The sequence below is a fragment of the Elephas maximus genome, chromosome 8 (genome assembly GCF_024166365.1).
Source record: "Elephas maximus indicus isolate mEleMax1 chromosome 8, mEleMax1 primary haplotype, whole genome shotgun sequence".
In the NCBI taxonomy this organism is placed as follows: Eukaryota; Metazoa; Chordata; class Mammalia; order Proboscidea; family Elephantidae; genus Elephas; species Elephas maximus.
Genome location: NC_064826.1, coordinates 16,804,653 through 16,828,752, shown reverse-complemented (window position 1 = coordinate 16,828,752; position 24,100 = coordinate 16,804,653). Strand labels below are relative to the sequence as shown.

The following is a 24,100-nucleotide window of genomic DNA, read 5'->3' as shown; positions in this document are numbered from 1 at the left end:
TCGGACATGGCCCAATGTCCCATGGGAGCAAAATCGCCCCTGGTTGGGAATCACTGGCTTAGACTGAGTTAAGAATGAAGATGGTGAGAGGTACTGGATTTGTAATACATTATAAAAGCAGAGGCCCCAGGGCTGTATAACTGGGAGAGGGAGAGGGAGAATAACCAGCAATCAAAATTCTGAAGCTACTCTCAGCTTCTGCTAGAGCAACATTATCCACGTTTTCAGTAGTTTGAAGAAAGAGCTTTCTAAGTCAAACATACCTGGAGTTGTGCAAATAACAAATGATACAGAAACTCGGTTGGACAATGGTTTGGGTTTCTTTTCTTTAATTCTATAAAAACTGAGTTGTACAGTTGACAGGTGTATTCATAAAGAAATACACACTTTCTAACAGAATACAGCAAAATCTACAGAAATATTAATTTTCACCTACTATTTGACAGTTTTATTTCAAAATATAGTCATGTGAATTAAAAAAACAAAAACAGCAAAGAAAGTCCTTTCATTTGCAAATTCCTTTTAAAACTAAATTTCTTATTTAACAAGTTCCATACTAAAGACAAAGTTGACTGCTGAAACCCAGAAAACATCAACTTTCATTAAACCACATCAAAAGAGCCTCAGCTAGAACACTCAGACAAGTATATAATAGGTAAAATCACTGTTGGAGCAAAAAGTAATTTAGCCCAAGATGTAGTCTCGTAGGGTGATGATGAGTGTGGCTTCCGGTGCCACACTGCCTGGGTTCAAATACCAGCTCTTCTGCTTCCTGGCTGTGTGACTGTAAGCAAGTAAACCTCCCTGTGTTTCACTCACCTCATCTATGATATGAGGACCCTAGCGAAGGAAAATCTACCTCATAGGGTTCTTGAGAGGATTATGTGTAAAGTACTTGGACCAGGGTTGCAAACAAAGTAAGGGTTTGAAAACTGTTAGCTATTACTATCATTACTACTATTGTTAGTATTACTTTTCTTGGATAAAGTCTTTTTAAGTGGCATATATCATCATATCTAAAATCCATAAAGTGTTAGAAAGCAAAGATGTCACTTGAAGGACAAAGGTGCGCCTGACCCAAACCATGGTGTTTTCAATCGCCTCATACGCATGCCATAGCTAGACACTGAAAAAGGAAGACCAAAGAAGAATTGATGCCTTTGAAATCATAGGGTTGGCGAAGAATACTGAATATACCAGGTACTGCCAAAAGAATGAATAAGTAAGTCTGTCTCAGAAGAAGTACAGTCAGAATGAGCCTTAGAAGCAGGGATGGTGAGACTTTGTCTCACATAGTTTAGGACATGTTATCAGGAGGGATCAGTCCCTGGAGAAGGATATCATGCTTGGTAAAGTAGAGGTTCACTGAAAAAGAAGAAGACCCTGGACATGATGGACTGACACAGTGTCTGCAACAATGGGATCAAGCATAACAATGATTGTGAAGACGGCACAGAACTGGGCAGTGTTTCATTCTGTTATATACAGGGTCACAATGAGACGGAACCAACTCGACGGCACCTAAAAACAAAAACAACAAAGTCTATTTGAGATCTGTAAATACTGACATGGGAAGTGGGCCACAACATATGGTTGAGTTTGTTTTGTTTTGTTTATTAGAGGAAGTTATAGACATTATTAGCTAAATCTCATTTTGTTTAATTTAAAAAAAAAAAAGCTATATATAACACTGTAAGAATGTATTTCCCCTAGGGTTTGAATGTGTGAGTGATTTTAAGAAGGTGGGGGAGTAGAAGACAACTAATTTTTCATGCTTCTGTATAATCTATATTTCTTCATTAAGTATATATTTTTGTAGTTTTCTTGCTTTTTTTTTTTTTAGTAAATCAACACTATCCATGTTTCCAGTAGTTTGAGGACTGACCTTTCTACATAAATCTACCTGGTGCTGTGGAAATAATAAAAAGAGTTGCAGAAATTCTGTTGGTTAACGATTTTTTAACGAACAGACATTTTCCACATTAAACTGGTAGCTTCAGTTGGCTAGATTTTGTTTTGACTTGGTTTGATTTTAATCCATCAACCCCATCAGGAAAGCAAAATATCACTGAAATTTGTGATTGTTAAAGAGAGTTTTGTTTTAATCTAATTAGCACTGACAACATGGTACCAGGAAGTTAAGATCCAATCTGAGAAGTTGTGAAACAGTTCAATTTTAAAGCTTTAATTGAAACGTTTACATGGCTAACCTCTATTTTTACACTTCATACTGACACAAAAGTCACCCTAAAATCATTTTAATGGGACAACTTGAAAAATGTTCCAAGTAAAACACCTTACGTCTGGAGGAGCTAGATAATTTAAATGTAAGGAAGCAACTGTAAATAGTATATAACTAATAAACTGTCCCTGTGCTAACTGTACATATTTCAGTGGAGGCATTCCAAAGGCAAAATGTCCCAGCAGCTAATTTTTTAAAACTGACTGACTTAAAAAAATACTTTGACTATCATATAAAAGATACATAAATAGCAACAATCAACACTAAAACCCAAAGCCCAACACATCAAGCAACACAAGCAATAAAAAATAACTCAGAATGAATCCAAAAAAAAAAAAGGAAAGTCTAAGGAAGAACATAGATCACAGATGGAGAAATGCCAAATAATTTCGCTTGGCAATCATCTACTAAAGTAAACCCAGTGCCTCTTCGCTGCTTCCTGAGCCCTGGAGCAAAGTAAACGGTATGGATTCCTCGTCATGGAAGGTGCTCCCTGAACTCGGCAGAACCCTGACAAGCACACGCCCGCCTCTCTGACCAGAAGCAGATACCCATCTTCGGGGTCCCCAGGAGAGGGTAACACCTACTTCCACAGATCCTTGCTGGGCGATTAAGAAAACTGCGCCGATCCTCGGCTTAACAGTGCTTTATTGTCACCCTAACAAGAAATCCAAATCGCCACTATCGCCGGCAATGTGCACACAAGCAAGCTGCTGTGTTTTTATGCTTTTTTTCATCAACCATGCATCCTCCCCACCCCCAGGTAGTTTTGTAACCATGCTATGCTAATTTTTTTTACATGTTACTGTAAAAAAACTTAGCAAAGCTCGAGTATGAAACTACATGGGGGGAAGAGGGTGCAGTTTCCCAAAAAAGTATAACCCACACGTTATTTGGTAAAAACTCAGTATTTAACTGTAAATTGTAGCCTAAGTAAAAGACAATATTAACTTTAAAGACAAGTTCTCAAAAGATTTTTGTCCTAAGATAGTGGAAGTAGGAGAAAATCCAAGTAAGTACTTGTGACTCCCTTCCACAACGGCAAATGTAGAAATTGAAAGAAGGTTTCCCTGCATTCTGGGAAAGGTAGTACTGAGTGGTGGTTCAGTACATGAGCTTGGCAGAGACTTGGGTTCAAATCCCAGCCCCACCACTTACTAGACATGCCTTGGGAAAGTTACTTAGCCTCTCAGTTTTCACATTTATGTTGTGGTTGTTAGCTGTCGTCAAGTAGGCCCCCTGACTCATGGCGATCCCTTCACAATGGACCGAGATGCTACCCAGTCCTGCACCACCCCCACGATCAGTTGTGGATCGGACCATCGTGATCCACAGGGTTTTCATCAGCTGATTTTTGGAAGTAGATCACTAGGCCTTTCTTCCTAGTCCACCTTAGTCTGGAAGCTTCACTGAAACCTGTTCAGCATCATAACAACAAGCAAGCCTCCGATGACAAGGCTGGTGACGGCTGCGCACGAGGTGCACTGGCCAAGATTAAACCTGGGTCTCCGTCACGGAAGGCAAGAACTCTACCACTGAACCACCCATGTCCCCACTCCGCATTTATAAGTGGTGATAGTGATATCTACCTAACAGGAGAGTTGTGAGGATGAAATGATTTAAAACATATAAAGTGTTCAGAACAGTACTAGGCGCACAGGGAGCACAAGATAACATTTATTTTTAAAACTTTTTTCATTTTAATTGGGCATATGAGCCCTGTACTCTTAAAATGGTTTTCTTAACAGATAATATGTGGCCCTAGTGTGCATATTCTATGTTTATGTCATCCATACATTGTGAGGAAACTTTCCTCAAAGACAAGTAATTTCCGCTTTTGGGTAAGAATGGGATGCAAAAGAATACGGGTTCTTCTCTCAGTAAAATATTTAAAAGTAGCTTGAGATGAGCTACTCTCTTTTTAACTGTTTTCTCCCTCCAGGAAAGAAGGGGAGCGCTATTCCCTGAAAACAAAAATCTGCCAATGTTGGGAAATATTATAATCTGGGATAAAATTTATATTTCATTTAGATAGATCTATGTTGCCCATACTCCTTTTCAGCCAAAGGCTCTACTGGCAAAGCTATTAAGATGGAGAGGAAAGGGAGGGGAACCCTCTGTATACTCCTCCACCTCTTCCTGAGTGAACTTCCTACGTGGAAGGACCTCCTGTTCTCTACAAACATGGCCACCAGAACGAGCAGATGGCTTCCTGGAGGCCCAGGGCTGCGGATGCTCCCAGGCCAAGGTCCAGCCTACGCGGCCACTGCCCTGAAATCTGGATTTCTAGACTCAAGGAAGTGAACCTCCAGCCACTGCCCACCCACCCACTAAAGCAGAAATGGAACTGAGTCTCCTCAACAAATGCTGCTTGGACTAGAAAAGTATATTCCCTATACACTAAGTGCCCAAATTTGAAAGAAAATGATCCTAACCAGAGGCTTCTCAAACTACGCCTCCATCAGCATTAGGGCCTGCAGGGCTGATTCCCAGGCCCCAAGAAGGAGAATGGGGAAAGGGTGACAGAGCTCTGGGTACCCCGTCCTCGCAATCACCAGAATGGCACTTAGATCTGTCTTATATGGCGTTCTGTGTTGCATTTCCTTACCGGATGATGAGAATAAAGATGATCCCGTGACCTCAGTGACAGACTGGGCAGGGCTCTGTGGCAGTCCGAGTCAAATCCTGGTTCTGCTGCTGACTGAGAAGCTTTATACGTGTCTATCTCAGTAAATTTTTTTTTTTATCTCAGTCATCTAATTTTACAAAACAGTGATAATACTGACAATAAGCAATAATGCTTTACATAAGGAATAATAATTTTTTCATAGAGCACATTACATCATAAACCTAAAGCCAAACTGTTGCCGTTGAGTCAATTCCGACCCGTAGCAACCCCACAGGACAGAGTAAAACTGCGCCAAAGGTCTTCCAAGGCTGTAATCTACGGAAGCAGACTGCCACATCTTTCTACCATGGAGCGGCTAGTGGGTTCCAACCGCTAACTTTTGTGTTAGCAGCTGAGCACTTAACCACTGTACCACCAGGGCTCCTGTACGTAATGAATAATAGATGACTTATAGAGTATATTATAACATACACACTCCCCCCAAAAGAAAAAGCTGGATTGTTCCAGGTAGTGGAGACATGTCAACAAGGACTACTAACAACTATCGAACACTCAGAAACCAATTCCTAGAAACTTACAAATGCAGAAACCAACCCCGACACAAACTACTTCAAATACTATGCTTCACGAGAGCAAACGCAGTAATTACTGTCAGAAGGAACATTTGAACAAGAAGCGGCTGAGCATCGCTGCTGCTATTACAGACAGTAAGAGAGTCACAGATTTCTATAGCGTGCTTGATGGATCCTGGTTTTCCGGGCTTGATCTTCCTACCACATAAAAACCGCTTATCGAACAGAATTCAGGGTAGGATCCCACAACAGCATAGCATCAACAGGAAAGGAAATCGGATTTGGAAAAAAAGATGTGAATAAAACAGACTGGGTAATCCAACCTTCTATAATTGTTGGTTATAGAAAGCAGGCGTCTCCATGAAGAGGAAAAGTGCCACCTGAACAAAAAAGATGAACATAGCAGATGGCACGCAGTTCCAACTCGTACAACAGACAGCCCTTCCAGGGATCTCCCACTGAAAAGTATTGGGGGGCTACAGTGTGGTCTTCCCATTACATTCAGAACTGATAAGGTGTTGATCTACTTTTAAGTAAATAAAGAGAAGGGAGACGTGTGGTGTAAAACAACAGTACAGCAACGAGAAAGGGAAAAAATCAGGGCAAAAATGGAGCTAATAAGAAAAATTAATTTAAAATATTGGGGTTTTTATACTACGAAAGAATTTCTTAAATGTTTGAGCAATAAAGGAATATCTTGCAGATAATGCCGACAACGTGTTCACTGCCTCCAGTGAGGCTACACACTGGGAAATTCGCACACATTAGCCCAGCGGGGTGCAGCTGACACCTGGACATATGGTGAGACACTGAAAAGGGTTACAACTCAAACTTCTGTAGTTATACCTTTGCTAGCATTTGTAAAAGGGGCGCTGGTGGTGCAGTGGTTAAGCACTCGGCTGCTAACTGAAAGCTCAGTGGTTGGAACCCACTAGCCACTCCACGGGAGAAAGATGTGGCAGCCTGCTTCTGTAAAGACTACAGCCTTGGAAATTCTATGGGGCAGTTCTACTCTATCCTACAGGGTCGCCACGAGTCGGAATCAACTCGACAGCAACAGGTATCATTTGTAAGAGAAGTGAAGTTTGTTTGCCTGTGACAGGTGTGACTATCATGACAGGACACTGACTGCTGGCTGCTCTCTTGAGGTCATTTCCAAGCCACACTTTTATAATAAAACCAAACCCAAACCCATTGCTTTCGAGTTGCAATAAATATTAGTACCAACAGTTCTTGTCCCTTGGAAATTGCTTTTTTATTAATTATTGTATACCTAAAACGTACACATAGGTTGAATGTAATTTTATAACAACTTTGTCATTTGGGTCTGCAATAGGAAAATTTTTGTTTTCGACACTACGCTACATTAAAACAGACTTATAGGATTCCAACTCATAGCGACCCTAGAGGACAAGGTAGAACTGCCCCATAGGGTTTCCAAGGAGCAGATTCTAACTGCCGACCTTTTGGTTAGCAGCCATAGCTCTTAACCACTGTGCCACCAGGGCTCCCAACAGCTGCCACATATCTGATACACACTCCTACATAGAAATATAGTCCTAATGTCTCATTTTAAAGGCTTAATTTAATTTTTTCCTGTTTTCATTTTTAATATAATGTAGAAAGTATGTACAAAGTCCCTGGGAGGAGCTAGCGGTAACGCATTTGGCTGCTCTATTCTGTCACAAGGGGTAGCTATGAGTTGGAATCAACGCGACGGCAACAGGTTTGGTTTTTTTTTTTTTTTAATACTCTAACCCAGATATCTGATGAAATGTATAACTCATTAATTAAACCAAATTAATTATTTTAAGCTTCACAAGTCTACTGTAATTTTCCAAGCAATTAAAAGTTGGGAAAACTGTCAACCAAAGCCTATCTGAAAACCGCAAGTAATCTTGGTTGATGTACAGCTAGCTACAACATCAAGAATCTACTCCCTTTCTTCTTGATTTCTTGAAGAAAGGTTATTAAAACTGAAAACAGTTTCACTTGCCTCTAAAGGGAAAGAGGTGAAATTCAAACGCCAAAGGTCAGAGGTCAGAAGTGGTCACATTTTTCTTGCTATCAGAGGCTGATTTTCGGAGGTGGGGCCCACGCAGGTGAGAAGTAAATCCCGGTTTGAAAGTCTTTACTCCAGCTGTAGCACACTGGGTCTTGGCTGGGTTAGTCTGCTATAATTACAGTACAATATGGTCACCTATAATCCAAAACACGTGATACAACACCCCGGCCAAACCAGCCTGCTGACACGGGCATGCACTCCGGACTCCCAGTATGCCGCGCGGCCATAGCTATTCCGTCCATTAGACGTTTTGATAAGCAAAACCACAACTCCAAATTAGACTCAACAAGCTTGGTGTGTGTACTAAGATTCTGAATATTAACGTATCTCTGATTTTTTTTTGGGCGGGGGGGCATGATTTTGTTAACTGAGCAAATCACCAGGATTCCCACAAAACACGATCAGGTCTGAGATGATTTAAATGGAGAATCCATGTGGAGGTGTTTTTTAACAAATGAGAAAACAACATATATGGTCACAGTGCTGACAATTAGCTTCATCACTGCGGCTCTAGTAAGCAACCTTCTCTAAGGCAATTCGTAAAGACGCCATGTCAGCATTTCTAAGGTTTAAGGAAGCAGAGATTTAAAGGAGTTTAGGTAAATTTTAAACGCCCTAATGAAGTTTCTTTGGTTTAAATGATTCTAAATGTGGCCTAAGTGTGGGGAACACTACCTGCCAGAGTCACTATAAAAGGGCTTCTGCTTTAAGCGGGAGTTGAGACAGGACCCCCAAGGAACCACTTCCAATCTGATCGATCTTCTGGTCTGGAGTGTACAGGGGCTACATTTCCTCAGTTCTAAGACACATACGCTGTCACGTTTTCACATGACTGACAGCAAACTTCAATTGCCGTCTGCCATGAGCATCACAACGCGCAGGACGGCTGTCGGCAGCCTGGAAAAATCCCAGAAACAACAGTGGAGGCAGCTTCTAAGAGATGCTATATCGCCAAGCTTTTCATGGCACAGAATGTGATATTGTATAGAGAAACAAAAGTGATCAGAAGCGTCGGGCCCAATGTGCAGAGGTTTTAAGAATACCGTAGCCCAGGGTTTTTCGCCATCGGCCCTACTGACATTTTGAGCTAGATAATTCTTGGTTGGGGGGTGGGGTGGGGACTGTCCTGTGCACTATAGATGTTTAGGAGTGTCCCTGGCCTCTGCCCACTAGACGGCAGTAATACTCGCCAAGTTGGGACAATCTAAACTGCCTCCAGACATTACCAAATGAACCCTTGGTCGGGAAGGACAAAATCATCCCCTATGGAGAACCGCTGCCTTAACAAATTTGTTTTGCTTATATTTTCCTTTTTGTGTTAACACACGAATGATATATTTTTTAAAAAATTCAAAATAATTCTTAATGAACTCACTCTTTTAATTAGAAAATTCTAAGAGATAAGAAAGGATTGCGTCATAATTTAATTTGCAGCAATTTTTTCTTGGTGGCACATCTAATGCAAGGCTTTCTAAAATCTATGGCATCTTCAGTTCAGTGAACTCCAGCCACTCATTATCCACTCCCCTGTCATGGGCCCCGCATCCTGATTTCCTCTGGGGAATTACTTCCTGCTGCCATGCACAGCTTTCACGTAGCTCCTCCCTAGCTAATGGTTCCCTAGTCTTTCCTTTGATTCTTCTGAGCTCTCAAATATGCTTCTAAAAATTTCCTTGGTTCCTAAGTGGGCCAGAGTAAAATTTGGTCTTGTAAACAAAGCCAAAGAGAAACAGAGTCCTTATTTAAGCTAGCCTGGTAGAAGACACTTCAGAAAGTGTCTGGTGCCACAAAGTTGGCCAGCCAGTTAAGAATTTTACTGCCTCTCCTTAGTACTAAGCATACTATCACATCTACCTTATTTTTATTAAAAAAATAATAAAATATTGAGGTTAAATGATGATGTAAGGGGAGGAGAGGAATGGGTAGAGTAACTTGGGGTACAGTTGCAACAAGAATTACCAAAACTGTAACGGGTCATGGAGGTACAATACACTCTTTTTTTGAATGTGTTTAAACATGTCCATAAAAAAAAGATGAAACAATAAAACGAATATTTTACAAAGAAAAATATCACAATCAAAATTATTTACCAAGTCCTTTTTGAACACGTCGGTTCCTTACATGCATGCAAGCCCAAGCTTGGGATCGTTGGTGCTTGAGGAGCAGCATAAAGTCTTGTGTACATTTAGGGTGAGAGCACAGACTTGGTAAGCAGCCCACGTACAAGTGACAGTGTGACAGCGGGAAGGACTATTTTCTAAAACTGCTTACAAGGCTTCATTCAATTACGTCAACAGGTATAATGCTTTGTGATTCCAAAAAGTGTTTTTAAAAAACGGCACATTAAATTTTCCAAATGCTTTTTCTAAAGCTACTCTGCTAGTAGAAAAGAAAAGAAGAAAAAAAAATAGCCATTGATTCTTCTAAGAACTATCATATAGACGAACACACACTTTTGGCCAAGATTTGACAGCTGGAAGTTCTCGTGGAGAAAGCTTCAAACACAACATTTTTGTTTTCAAAGGAAAAATAATAATAAGGCTATACCACCCTCTGCTCTCCTTAAAGGTGACAGAAAATAAATTCTTTATCAATAGTCATTTGTCCAGGTCACAGCTAGGCTGCCAACTCCAGTCCACACGAGGTATGAAAGTGGCTCTCTCTAGCACCTTTTATTCATCTCATCTGCCCTTTACCTTTCAAAGACCAAGGCAGAGCAAATGGGAGTTGAATAAGGGGAAAAAAAAAAAAAAAAAATCATGGTGAGTGTTATTGTAGCAAAAGACTATGCCATAAGGGAAGAAAGGAAGGCCAAAAAAAAAAAAAATTTTTTTTTGAATAGTTAAACTTCACTATCTAATTATACACTCCGTCAAACTAACCCAATTAAGTAACTATATAGTGCTGCGTGGCAAACAATTGAAATACATGCAGACACTTTTAGCTGTACGAGTTACATTTTGATTTTAAAACCTGAGGCCATGCACCCCTCTGTTCCTGAGAAAATGGTGGTTCTAATCTAAACCTCAGATTCCGTCCCAAACGTTTCATGTAAATTGACATTAGCTTAGCACTGGCCAAAAGAGAATGTTGTTCAAACCCTCTCACGTTAGAGATGAAATATTTAAGGCCCAAAGAGGTTACATTTCATGCTGATGGTCCTATAACCAGTGAGGACTAGAACCCGGGTTCAAAGATTGCTTACACTTAGCTCTCTCAAGCAGAATCGTGTAGCAGTCCCAACCAAAAACCAGCACGTACTGAGCATCTACTCAGTGGTAGGCATGTGTCTGGTCCTCAGAGTGAAATGATATACACATAATGATAACATTACAATGCTCTGTGCTATATGCAAATTTCAGAAATAGCACAGATGGGACACACTTGACTCTATCTTGGATGAAAATGTATCCACATATTTTTATGAATAAGTATATACTTTAAGTCTATACTAAAAAAATATTATCTATGCTTTTTTATAAGTTGCTTTTTTTCAGTTTCTAGCTCTTCAACATCTTTTCAAATCAGCACAGAAGGGTGTGCTTGCCTGTCTGCTATTCCATGGTAGATGTGTACCATAATACATTCATCTAGGCCCCTAGGATGTCATCTGGGTTGCTTCCAGTTTTCTACTACTACAAGAACACATCAACGAACATTCTTTTGGCTTTTAGTAGTAGTAGTAGTACCCAGTAATTACAACAATAAAATGGAAGTGCCCACATAGAAAAAAAATCTAGAGGAATAAAACATTGTTAAACAGTGATTATCTCCAGAGGATGGAATTATGGAGGACTCTGATTAGACCTTACGTATTTCGGTAATGTCAATTTTTGTCAGTGAGTATACATTACTAATTAGTGCTATTTGTGAATCCAGGCATTATGTATGACACAACATTCATCGTTGACTACAACACTGTTTACCTTAATGCCCATTTTCTATCATGTCATAAATATACTCATTCAAAGAAACTAACCTGAGAAAACGCCTAGAGAATCCTCAAGAACTACTTCTCACACATGGAGAAAAAAGAGCTTATAATTAAGCAATGAAAACCTACACAAGAGATATAATGGTAATTTACACACAGGTTTGGGAAGAGGGCAATATAGGGCTTTAACAGCACAATCCAAATCCAAAAACGACCAAACTCCTATTTTTAGCACATTCAAAAGCTCAGCCACGTACAAATGAGTCTTATTACAATCATTCTTCTCTAAAAATATTTGATAAATATGACAAGCCCACCAGAATACCACTGAGATACCACAAAACTCACCGTTTTTGCTTTTCAGATTCTTTCTTAGCTTGCTCCAATGCCAGCTCCTCGGCTACTCTTCTTTTCAATTCTTCTTCAGAAACTAGAACCAACAAAAAGGAGGAGGAGATAAAATAAATGACTTCTTAAAAATAAACAAAATATCAGGAAAGTAAAGCTGAGACTAGATTTAATGGACGAAGTTCTGCCAGGTGGTCTGTCTCTCTTTGGAACTACCTAAGTGCTATGGAAAAGACCAATTAGTACACTTGAGGAGTAATTTAATCTAGAGTTCCCTGGTGACCTAGAAATTTCTACCCCTGCCAAAATTTATAATAAACTCAAGGAGCTGCTTACTGCCCAGTGGGGACTGAGCCATTAAATACAAATTCTTTAAAATGATGTCCTATCATTAAACTGTGACAATTTCAAGGAAGAGGAGGAGAGCCCTTAAGGAAGGGACTTTTGGAGGGAAAATGACACCCAACTCTTACCACTTTGATAATGAAGCATTTAATAAAGTCGTTTATTACAGAGAGAAAATCATTTGTATCTATACGCATTTTTCCACGATTAATGAGAGAAAAGGCAGTAATTTTGAAACTTTTTTTTTTTTTCAATATGTGTAATTCAAATTCAAGTGCCAGCAACTAGAGAGAGACACAGAGCGGAGCCGAGAACACGGCTGGAACATTCTGAATATCCGGTGACTTGATCTGAAACATCTGGTGTTTCCAATTAGAAGGTTCTGTATGACGTGTTTTATAAAGATTCGTACAGCTATAATGACAAATAAAATGGGCAAATGTTATATATTTCCTGGAGAGCCTTCCATGAGAAATAAGCAGAGACTATTTCTTCTTTACTAGAAACCCAGCACCCAAAATTATGAAAAAGAAAACACCAGAAACTCTTGGGAGGCTCCAGGAATGCACACGCGACCCTATTATTTCACACAGTTGAGCCTATTAAATGGAAAACTAGCCATGACTGTCTCTGATGGGGGGGGGAGACCATATTATTTGATGATCCCAACATTTTAAGCACCCTGGTGGTGCAGTGTTTAAGAGGTCAGGCTGCTACCAAGAAGTCAGCAGTTTGAATCCACCAGCTGCTCCTTGGAAACTCACTGGGGCCGTTCTACTTTGTCCTATAGGGTCACTATGAGTAGGAATTGACTGGATGGCAACAGGTTTTGCCCCAGGGCATAAGCAAAGAAAGAATTACAATATGCAAAAACCAACGTCAGCTAAATATTTAGCTGACATTGGGCAATAACAAAGAAGACATATAAAAGGTACTAAGGATGTTTTAGTTAATGGGCTTATCAGAAAACAGCAGCATTAAAAGATACCATCAAAAAAATGAAAAGACAATCCAAAGAACAAGAAAAAATACACAGCAAATCATACAGCCCCTTACAGTTAACAAGGGACTTGTATCCAGACTTGTAAAGAACTCTTACAGCTCGACAATAAAAAAACCAAAAACATAAACAGTGGCCATAGGGTTTAAATAGGTATTTCTCCAAAGAAGATATACTGGTGGCTGTCAAGTGGATTTCGACTCACAGCGATCCTACAGGACAAAGTAGAAATGTCCCACAGGCTTTCCAAGGAATGACTGGCAGATTCGAACTGCCAACCTTTCGCTTAGCAGCCAAGCTTTTAACCACTGCCCCACCAGAGCTCCAAAAGAAGATATAGAAATGGCCAATAAGCAATGAAATGTTGTTCAACATTATTCGCCATTAGGGAAATGCAAATCAAAACCACAGTGAGGTACCACTTCACACCCACTATAATAAAAAGTCAAACAGTAACAAGTGTGGGCAAGGATGTGGAGAAATTGGAACCCCTCGGTAAACTGCTAGTAAAAATGTAAAATGGCTTAGGAAAACGCAATTCCTTAAAACACTAAAAACAGTCATCATGTGATACCAGCAATTTCACTCCTAGGTATATACTCAAGGGAATTTAAAACATATGTCCATATAAAAACTTGTACACGCATGTTCACGGCAGCATTATTCACAATATTCTAAAAGTGCAGACAACCTAAATGTCCATCAACTGATGAATGGATAAATAAATACAACATATTCATATAATGGAGTATTATTTGACAATAAAAAAGAATGAAGTCCTGCAACATGCTACAGCATGGATAAATCTTGAAAACAGTATGCTAAGAGAAAGAAAACAACTCCGTGACATCTAACAACACAGACTTCAGATACATCAGTTAGCTTCCCCAAGCCTTGGTTTCCTCACCTGCATACTGGGTTGGCTAGTCCTCAGGGGTGCCTGCCGGCTCTGAATTCTAGGCTGTGCACTCCACAAGGTCAAGGCTTTCACACCTGTGTTTACTTTTCATAAACAAGAGCCAATGTGACACTAAGTTTTTTCAAGTTGTACGCAGCCTATAGCTCCATAAGTAGCAAAAATTGAAAGAATTTCATAATTGAAACAATGAAATGCTTATCACAAATATTACCACTTGATCAAACAGTCCTCTGAACCTTAACAAACTATAAACCCAAAGCCTGTTGCCGCTGAGTCGATTCTGACTCATAGCAACCCCATAGGACAGGGCAGAACTGCCCTATACGGTTTCCAAGGAGCAGCTGGTGGATCTGAACTGCCGACCTTTTGGTTAGCAGCCAAGCTCTTAACCACTGCACTGCCAGGGCTCCTAACAAACTACCCTCAGGATAAATACACAAACTGCATGTGGAAAACCACGCTAATTCCCCGAGACTGTTCCAAATTAACACAGCAAAATTTTTCTCAGACAAAAGTCCATCCCTATCTGGAAACTAAGAACCCCCTGGGTGGCATAAACGGTTTGCACTTGACTCCTAAACGTTGGCTGTTCAAACCACCCAGCAGCAATGCAGAAGAAAGGCCTGGCAATCTGCTTCTGTAAAGATTACAGCCAAGAAAGCCCTATGGGGGCAGTTCTACTCTGTCACATGGGGTTGCAATAAGATGGAATCAACTGGATGGCGATGGATTTGATTTTCTTTTTTACAGGCTTCTGTAAGACCTCGGTATATACCAGGTCTAGGTAGGAAGCAATGAGACCGGTTTTCTAAGGGACCTGATGGAACAGTCTCACACCTTCCCAAGGCATTTATGCCTCCTACACTGGGGCTGCCTACTGGCGGAAAAGCCAAAAGCAGCAGTGAGCTTTTTACTACGAGGAAGACCAGCCTAGAAGGGAGGAAAGAATTCCGTTATCATATGGGGACCAGCTGGGTGCTGGCAGGGATCCGTGCAGGAGACTGGCAGCAAAGCAGTGGTGCAGGGAGAAATGTAGCCTGTAGACTTGTCTGTTCTTTCTCTAGCCCCTTCAACCTCCCATAGTCAGCCCTGCCACCTGCCATGGGGTGAGGTGAGACCCAGGTGCAGAGAACCGGGTGTCATCTGGCTAAGCCATGAGGGGCGGGAGAAGGAGGGGAGGAGAAAGCACTAGCAATGAAAAGGGCAGGAAAACCCACCGCCACACCCGAGGGGCTCGCTGGTTGACCTGGCACCTCCTACTACCTATCTACTACCTATAACTACCAGGGCACAGCTAACTTTCTAATGCCCTAACAATTTCCAGAAAAGGGGGGGAAAATTACAACTCTTTGGTCTGGAGTCCAAGGTCACAGATGAAAAAGTAATTACCTTAGCTACAATGGAGAATTTAAAATAACAAAAGATAAAACATGACCTAGCGTGAAGAGTTTAGAATTGAAAATAGCAAACCAAAGCATAGGCAGGAAAATAAACCAGTGTGGCAATGGGTTTTGAGCAAATCTAAGCTTCATGTTATTTGTTTTTAAATCAATAGAATACAGAAAGCAACAATACATTTCTTCTGATAGGTCTGGTCCAAAGTACATAAGGGAAAGGACACACCATTTGGAGACCACTATTTAAAATGGCCTTTCAGAAAACACTTTTCAGCTCTCAGGATCTGAACATTTTCTCAAATAAAACTGTTATTAAACTAAAAGGTCAGTGTTTCAGGATGGGCTTCTCAAAGAGAAGCAAGGAAAGGCCAACTCTGCCTGTTAGCACAGTGAGTTTCAGAGACTGGCAAAGTTTGTGAAATGAGAAAAAGAGTGGAAACGAGAAATGTTCAAGCCATACCAATCAGATTTGCCATGGAGATTTGCCGAACAATTTCAAGCTCACTAAGTATGCTTCCATGGCTTTTCACTACATACACAACTTTCCTTTTAAAATGTTTTAAGACAAAAGAATGTTTTCTTCACATACTTGGTAGCCTGTTCTTTTAAAAATCTTCTCAGAAAAGATTGTAATTTCTTTCTCAATGGCAAATGTATCTTAATGAACACGAACCCTGTCAATTTGTCAGTTAGTTACAGAAGATACCACACTGCCCATAAGCCCTGGGAGAAAAAGTCAGGCATTGCAATTGCTTGGTTACAGCAAGTGTGGCCGTAAACCCTTTATTTGAAACTACTATTAAAAATAATAACTATCTCTATGCTTGAGAGCACCTCATGATTCCTAAAAAAAAGTTTTTGTTTCTTTCTTTGTTCTTACTAACCATTCTAAGCAAATGTTTTGGCTAGTCCAAAGATTGTGCTTTATTGATTGCCTGGGAATCTTTTGATCCCCTTAGCCACATTTTAGATTTCTAAACTAAAAATTTGCATTCAGGATCAAATAAGAAAACTCCAAGATTCCTAACCTTGTATTCGGCTCTTGAGTATTGTTGTTGCTGTTAGTTGCCATCAAGTTGGCTCCAGCTCATGATAATCCCATGTATAACACAAGGAAATGCTGCTTTGCCCTGATCCATTGTCATGACCCTCGGTATGTCTGAATCCATTGTAGTGGCTATTGTTTGTCAATCCGTCTCATTTAGGGCTTCTCTTGTTTTGATTGGCCCTCCATTTTACCAAACATGATGCCCTTTTCTATCAGTTGGGTCTTACTTGATGACATGCCTAAAGTTGAGTCAAAGTCTTGCCATCTTCGCTTCTTAGGCGCATTCTGGTTGTATTTCTTCTAAGACTGATTTGTTCATTCTTCTGGCAGTCCGTGGTATATTCAATATTCTTCACCAAAACCTCAGTTCAAATGTATCAATACTTCTTCTGTATTCCTTTTTCATTATTCACCTTTGGCAAGCGCAAGAGGCAACTGAAAAGACCATGGCTCGGGGCAGACTCTCCTTAGTCACCAAAGTGACATCTTTGCTTCTAAAAACTTTAAAGAGGCCTTTCACAGCAAATTTTCCCAAAGCAACACATTAGTTGATCTCTTGACTGCAGCTTCCATGGACATTGATTGTTGATTCAAGTTGAATGAAATCACTGACAACTTCAATTTCTTCTCCGTGAGTATTCTCAAAAACGTGAGTACCATGGTCTTAATCCTCAAAGAGAAGTGTAGCATAAATGCTTTACACCTCAACCATAGAAAAGTGTAGCATAAATGCCTTACACCTCAACCGTCTCCTGTGTTGTACGACTTATGCCCAAATTTCTGTTTTCAGAAACTGCTTAAACTAGGGGTAGGGAGGAAAGGGAGGGAGGTACCATAATATACTTGATAGCTCTTTGAACAGAAATGACCCCAAAGAATGGAATGAATTTACAAATTCCTCATCACTTGTAAAAAAACAAAAGATAGAAAATGCAGCCATGATTTGAGACTTACAGTATCCCTGGACTTTAAGGGACACACCAGTTTCTTTTTTAACGTTTCCCACCTATGACATTCCTCTTCCTTCATTTTCTTTGCATAATCCTCACACTATAATTCCCTCTCCAATTACAGTATTTCTTAAACAATCTCTGTAAGTGTTTTAATAAAAATTACAGCTTGCCTCTTGAAAAATGTCAGTTCCTTTGGGATTTTTTCTGTACTCCATCTCTTTTTCTGATTTCACCATTTGCTGATACATGTCATGGCCAATTTTGTAAAGCCTATTATTTTCATAAGGAGCCTGGTGGTGCAATGGTTAAGCGCTCAGCTGCTAACCAAAAGGTCAGCAGATCGAACCCACCCAGTGCTCCAAGGAAAAAAAACCTGACAACCTACAAATTGTCAACAGCAACTCAAAAGGTTAGACAGGAGCCTTAGGGAGCTATGACTTTATGTTAATGGGGGAGTGACAAAAAGGAGGCTGAGAAGGGTTGCACAACTTGAAGAAGGTAATCAATGTCACTGGATTGTACATGGAGAAACTGCTGAATTGGTATATGTTTTTGCTGTGTATATTCTCAATGACAACAACAAAAATAAAATTAATTGTTAAAAAAAAAAAAAAAAATACCTGACAATCTGCTCCCATAAAGACTGCAGCCTAAGAAACCCTACGGGGCAGTTCTACTCTTTCATATAGAGTCACCATGAGTTGGAGGCCACTCGGCAGCACACAACAACATTATTTTCATATGTTAGTTTAAAAATGCTGAAGAAAAACTATGAAGACCTACTATCAGAAGAAAATAAATGCATACAATTGCACAATACCTGCAGCAGATATAAAACAAAGACAATGATTCGCTCAGGACTGAGACAGTTAAACTAAAACTTCTACCCTAAGATACAGCCAAATTAAATTTTCAGCTCCATAGAAACATCCATTAATCTTATAATTTCAATAAATTCATTAATACAAAAGAGCATTTGCTGTTCAAAAAAATAATAATGGAGGCATCCATGCAATGAATGGAACACAACATGAAGATATTAGAACTAAATGGCTCACAGCACAGGCCAGGGTTGCGGGATAAATCTTGTCCTGCTCCTTATCTTCTAAAAGGTACACCGATGGGTTGGAAGAAGAGATAAAAGATGACTAGGATAATTCTCAAGGGTTAGAAAGAAACACATTAACCCTGTGCCACTATCCATTTGTGGCACCATCTACTTGGTAGACAAATAAACCTGATTTAGACATACAAACACACATAGAGTAGGAGTATCTCCAGTTGACAGTGACATTCCGCCTCTCCTAAGGATAACGTACCTTAAGGCAGCCTTCAAAAAACTGACATCTGTCTAGCTACCTGGCAGGACGACTCTGGCTACTTACACATTGAACTTAATAATGATGCTAGAATGAAAATCTTTAACTGCATATTCATAATCATAAATACTGTATCAGAAGGCACCGTGTTACAGAGTTTGGCAACCTAGACGTTAACGCCTTCGAGTTAATGGTTTATTTTGTGGTATTATTGCTCCATCAGGACTCACATGCCTTCGTAAATTTCTGATTTGAATGGCATAATATGCAAATAATGTCCATTTTATTGTTTGCTACACAATAAGTGCCTACAGAAACCAGCCCCATGCGCCATTCTGTGTGAAAACAAACATCAATACTGGGCTGCAGACACTGTATCGCAATAGGCAAGCTCCGAATTTATATTCTACGCTTCTCATGTTTTTAAGTAGACAATTTGTAAAGGCAGGATTAAGAATCAGGTATATGTAGTATTTCACATCTTAACACCCTGAGTTATAGCTGCAAGACCTCAAAAAAGCCTCTAGGAAAACAAGATCTATAATTTAAATTAAAAAATAATAATTACCTCCAGATATTGCTTTTTGATGCATAGCTTAATTTTTTGGTTTGTTTAAAAAATGGATATATTCTGTTCACTGGGGATAAAAGTAGAAATTAAACAACATTAAGTCTCCAACACCAGATGAAGTACAAAAACAGCCCAAACCTGTTTCCACTGAATTCAAATGGTCCTGAGTGTGCTCTTACTCAAAGGCTTCTTCAGAAAGAGATACGAAATGCAAAGAGGGCCAAGCTGGAAACCAGGGAGTTCAGATCTAGTCCCCAGTGGGTTTTGTGGTTTTGCTCAAACACCTCATTTTGTTAGAGTATGGCTGCCTCATCTGTAAGATGAGGGGCCCAAACCAGAAATCTCTAGCATCTCTTCCCGTATGTAACTGAGTTAGATGGCAGCCTGATGGACTGATCTGGAGCTACGCCTCCACTCCCTCCAAGAACCCCATGGAAATGATGGTAAAGGACTAAAACAGTACATCATTGGCAACAGATACTGTCATCTGTTTTCCTTCAGGTGACACTTTGTTCATTTGGAGTACCCACCAAACTACCAAAAACAGCCTCTGGCCTTATGGGAAGCAAAAAGAATTTGGGCAGGGGTTGGGGGCGGTGGGTAGAGGGCTCAGCAATATTATGTAAGTTTTGCTAGTCACAGAGCAGATGTTCAATAAAAACTGGTTGACTGATTTGTGGAATCCAACATCAATCATCAGATAAGGTAAGTCACTAACTGGTGAGATAGCTTGGGGAAGATTTAGAACACACACAGGAAAATTATATACAATCTAAGTAGAAAGAATGTAACTGCTACTCAAAAAATTACTTCAAGACAAGTTCCCAATCCTCCAACTCCCAGCCATGGCCACCATTTCCAGGTTTCTGCTCCAGGACCCTGCTTTATAGAAAATCTAGAGTCACCACTACTGAACAGTATATTGTTTATAAAGGAAGGAAAAATGGGTAACCCTTATAAACTTACTATACTGACTATAAAGTTTTCATTTCACTGTATAAGCTCTTATCAGTTTTGCACCCTCCTATCAACCGTAAAAACCTATTGCCATCGAGTTGATTCCAACTCACAGCAACCCTATAGGACAGAGTAGAACTGCCCCATAGGGTTTCCAAGGAGCAGCTGGTGGATCTGAACCACTGACCTTTAGGTTAGCAGACGTAGCTCTTAATTACTACGCCACCAGACCTTCCACCGATCAACCATATGAAGCCATTTTTGTTTCCTTGTTAATTATTTTTTCCCAAGTCAAGTGATTTCTAAGAATAACCCAAAAGAAGGAAATCAGTCGATTCACTAGGTAGTCAATCCACATGGATGGAATCCTGTGCCAGGCCCTGTGAGAGAGGAAGACACGTAGAAAGGTCCTTCCAGTAAGGAGATTATAGTCTGAGTCAGTACAAGTGTGCTACTGGAGTTTAGCATTAAGGAAACTTAACAAGGTCAGCAGGTAGTCAAGGAGTGTTTCGTGAAGGTAAGTGTTTCGTGAAGGTAAGTGTTTCGTGAAGGTGGGACTTGAGCAAGGGTCTAAATTAAACAGATGGAAAGGACACCAAACAAAGGGCATCTGGGGAAGAACAACGGCATCAGCAGATATGCTTGTGATACAGTAAAAAATCTCATCTGACTGAGGCTTGTTTGTAAGAGGTAAAAGTGGAAGGGTTAAACTATGCTCAACTGTGGGGAGCTGGGAGTTCAGATAAGAAATGTTAAGAAATAGGGTGCCATGGACAATTGCAAAAAATGGGAGGAAAGCAATGCAACAGGGTGTTATAGAAAATTTAATGTGGTACAGTTTGCAGAAAAAATTGTAAGGGGAAGCATAAGGCAGTGAGTGGTTCTCCAAGTGTCATCCCCCCAAACAGCAGCATCACTTGTTAGAAATGCAAATTCTCAGGCCCCACCCCAGACCCACTCAGTCAAAACCTCTGGAGGTGGGGCCCAGCAATCAGTGTATTACTAACAAGCCCTCTAAGCAATTCTGATGCCCGGTAGAGGACGGCAAGGGCCTGAACCACGATGGTGGCTATGAAGACAGTCTGAGAGACAAAATCTTTTATGCGAAAAACTGAACCTCTGTGACTGACTGGAGCCCTGGCGGCGCAGTGGTTAAGAGCTCAGCTGCCAACCAAAGGGTTGGCAGTTCAAATTCACCAGCCACTCCTTGGAAACTCTATGGGGCAGTTCTACTCTGTCCTATAGTGTCACTGTAAGTTGGAACCTACTCAACTAGGCAATGGGTTTGGTGGTTTGTTTGGTTGGTTGTTTTTGTTTGTTTGTTTGTTTGTTGTAGTGATTGACTGAGGGAGGAAAGCAAAAAGGCAAAGGTGGGCCCAGATGCCAGAAAAACAATACACATGATGGTCAATTAGGTAAAGAGAGAGAGGTCATTGGAGAAGAAAGGTAATGAGTTCCACTTCAGATATAGTCAATTGAAAATGACGGCAGAACAGGCACATGGAATTGCCAGCAATTAGAAATTTGAACCAGAAACTCAGATTTGACACTTGGCTGGAAATGCTGATTTAGGAATGACTATTATAGGGTTGCTATGAGTCGTAATCGACTCGGCGGCACTGGGTTTGGTTTGGATTAAAGATCTGAAGAGCCCTGGTGGCATGATGGTTAAGTGTTTGGCTGCTACCTGAAAGGTCGGTGGTTCCAACTCACCAGGTGCTCTTTCGGAGAACGATGTGGCAGTCTGCTAGAAAGATTACAGTCTAGGAAACCCTATGAGACAGTTCTGCTCTGTCCTATAAGGTCACTATGAGTTGGAATCGACTCGATGGCAACAGGTTATTAAAGATCTGAGCTCAGTGAATTCTTCTTCTTCTGGAAAGAAGGTATAAAGAGAAAAAAGTAGAAGGCTAATGAATAAAAATAAAATAAATAAAAAAAAAATGAATAGGCCTCAAGAATTCATCGGATGAAGGAGGGGAGTAAAGATAAAGTATCATTAGGGACAAAGAAGAAATGGAATGGAAAAAAATGAATCAAGATGGCAGAAATGATAAAGAGATTTCATCTTATGTGTCAATTCCAGTAGCTGCCTGGGGTGCCTTGTGTAGGACTCTGAGGCTAAGTCTGGGTTCTATGAATTAACATCTACCATGAACACGGGTGTGATGCAAACAGTAAACATGACTGGCTGTTAACAGAAAGGTTTGAGTCCACCCAGCAGTGCCTTGGAAGAAAGGCCAGGTGACCTACTTCTGAAAAACTGACAACTCTTTGGAGCCCAGTTCTACTCTGACACACGTGGGGTCACCATGAGTCAGAGTCAACTCTGCAGCAGCTGGTGGTGGTGGATGGGCATAGGAGGCAGATCCTTACTTCATCCCTCGGAGTGAGTGGAAATCAGATGGTGTGGACACCGGGAGTCAGCGCAAGGAGAGCAACGGAGGGCAGCAATGACAGCCTGCCGCTCTCCAACAAGTTTAGAGATGAAACAAGAAGAGGTGGAAAATTATGAATAGAAGGTGATTTCCTCAAATAGTGGAGATCTGTGCATGTTTGAAGGGCAACTATAATCAATAACTTGTAACTATACTGATGATGAAGGCTAGTTGTTTCTCAAGGGTAATTCAGAGAAGTTAGTATAACGTGTACGTTACTCATAAACATCTGGCCACTTAGCGTATAGCAACAGTAGACCAATTAACATGTATACATTACACTCTGGTCTGCTTTCCTAACCACCGCTCTAATCCTGGGTTCACAGCACGTTTTTTAAAGTAGATTTCATACCAGCGAAACGGAGTGGACAAGCCCACTTTCAGGGGCTAGAACACTTTAGCCAACACTAGCACCCTTACCTAAATAAACTGCTGTGGTAAACAAAGTCAAATACCACTGCGGTACATGGATTCATAAGTCAATCTTCCCTCTCCTTGTTATGAAATAGTGTGTGCTTTTTAGTGAAATAAACTGTATCTTATCCAAATCTTCATTACTAATAAAACTCTTGAATTCAACCAAGATAACGCCCACTGCCTTCAAATCGATTCCGACTCATAGCTACCCTATCGGACAGGGTGGAACTGTCCTGTAGGGTTTCCAAAGCTATAAATCATTACGGGAGCAGACTGCCATATCTTTCTCTCACAGAGCTGCTGGTGGGTTCAAACCAACGACCTTTCGGTTAGCAGCCAAGCATTTAAACCACTGTGCCACGAGGGCTCATACAAAGATATTAAGTTCTTTACGTTCTCACCGACCCTCCTTTCTAAGGGAGACTTTAAATTCATCTTTGCACGTAATCAAAGCACAAGGAAAGCAAAAAACACAAAGATCTGAAAATAAAATCTATCTTCTAATCCACCAGACTCTCTACAGCCCTGGGAAAAGTCAACGAACCCCAACTCAAGACTTTTCTTCTTTCAAATGAAAATAAAACTTGTGACTCAAGGAGGGTAGTTCCGCTTTCAGGAGGAAGAAAACTAGAGTTCTCCTTTACATACTGGCCCACTGTTTACTCGGCAGGAGACACAGGGAGACTCACCTGCAGTCAGACCTCTGGGCTTCAGTGGCTTCATCTATAGCCCACTAAGGGTGAGCTCGGAAACCCTGGTGGCATGATGGTTAGGTGCTATAGCTGCTAACCAAAGGGTCGGCAGTTCGAACCCACCAGGCACTCCTCGGAAACTCTATGGGGCAGTTCTACTCTGTCCTATAGGGTCACAATGAGTCAGAATCAACTCTACGGCACTGGGTTTGGTTTTTTTGGTTTAAGGGTGAGATGCCAAAAAGGACCCATTT

General features: G+C 40.6%; 1 protein-coding gene across 1 annotated transcript in view; it reads right to left on the bottom strand.

The window, feature by feature from the left end:
* Positions 1-24,100, bottom strand: part of CHCHD3 (coiled-coil-helix-coiled-coil-helix domain containing 3) — a 335,977-nt gene that overhangs the window by 253,920 nt on the left and 57,957 nt on the right. The window contains exon 3 of the mRNA XM_049894661.1: positions 11,791-11,872. Coding sequence (XP_049750618.1) covers positions 11,791-11,872 — 82 coding nt within the window. The remainder of the gene's footprint in view (positions 1-11,790; positions 11,873-24,100) is intronic.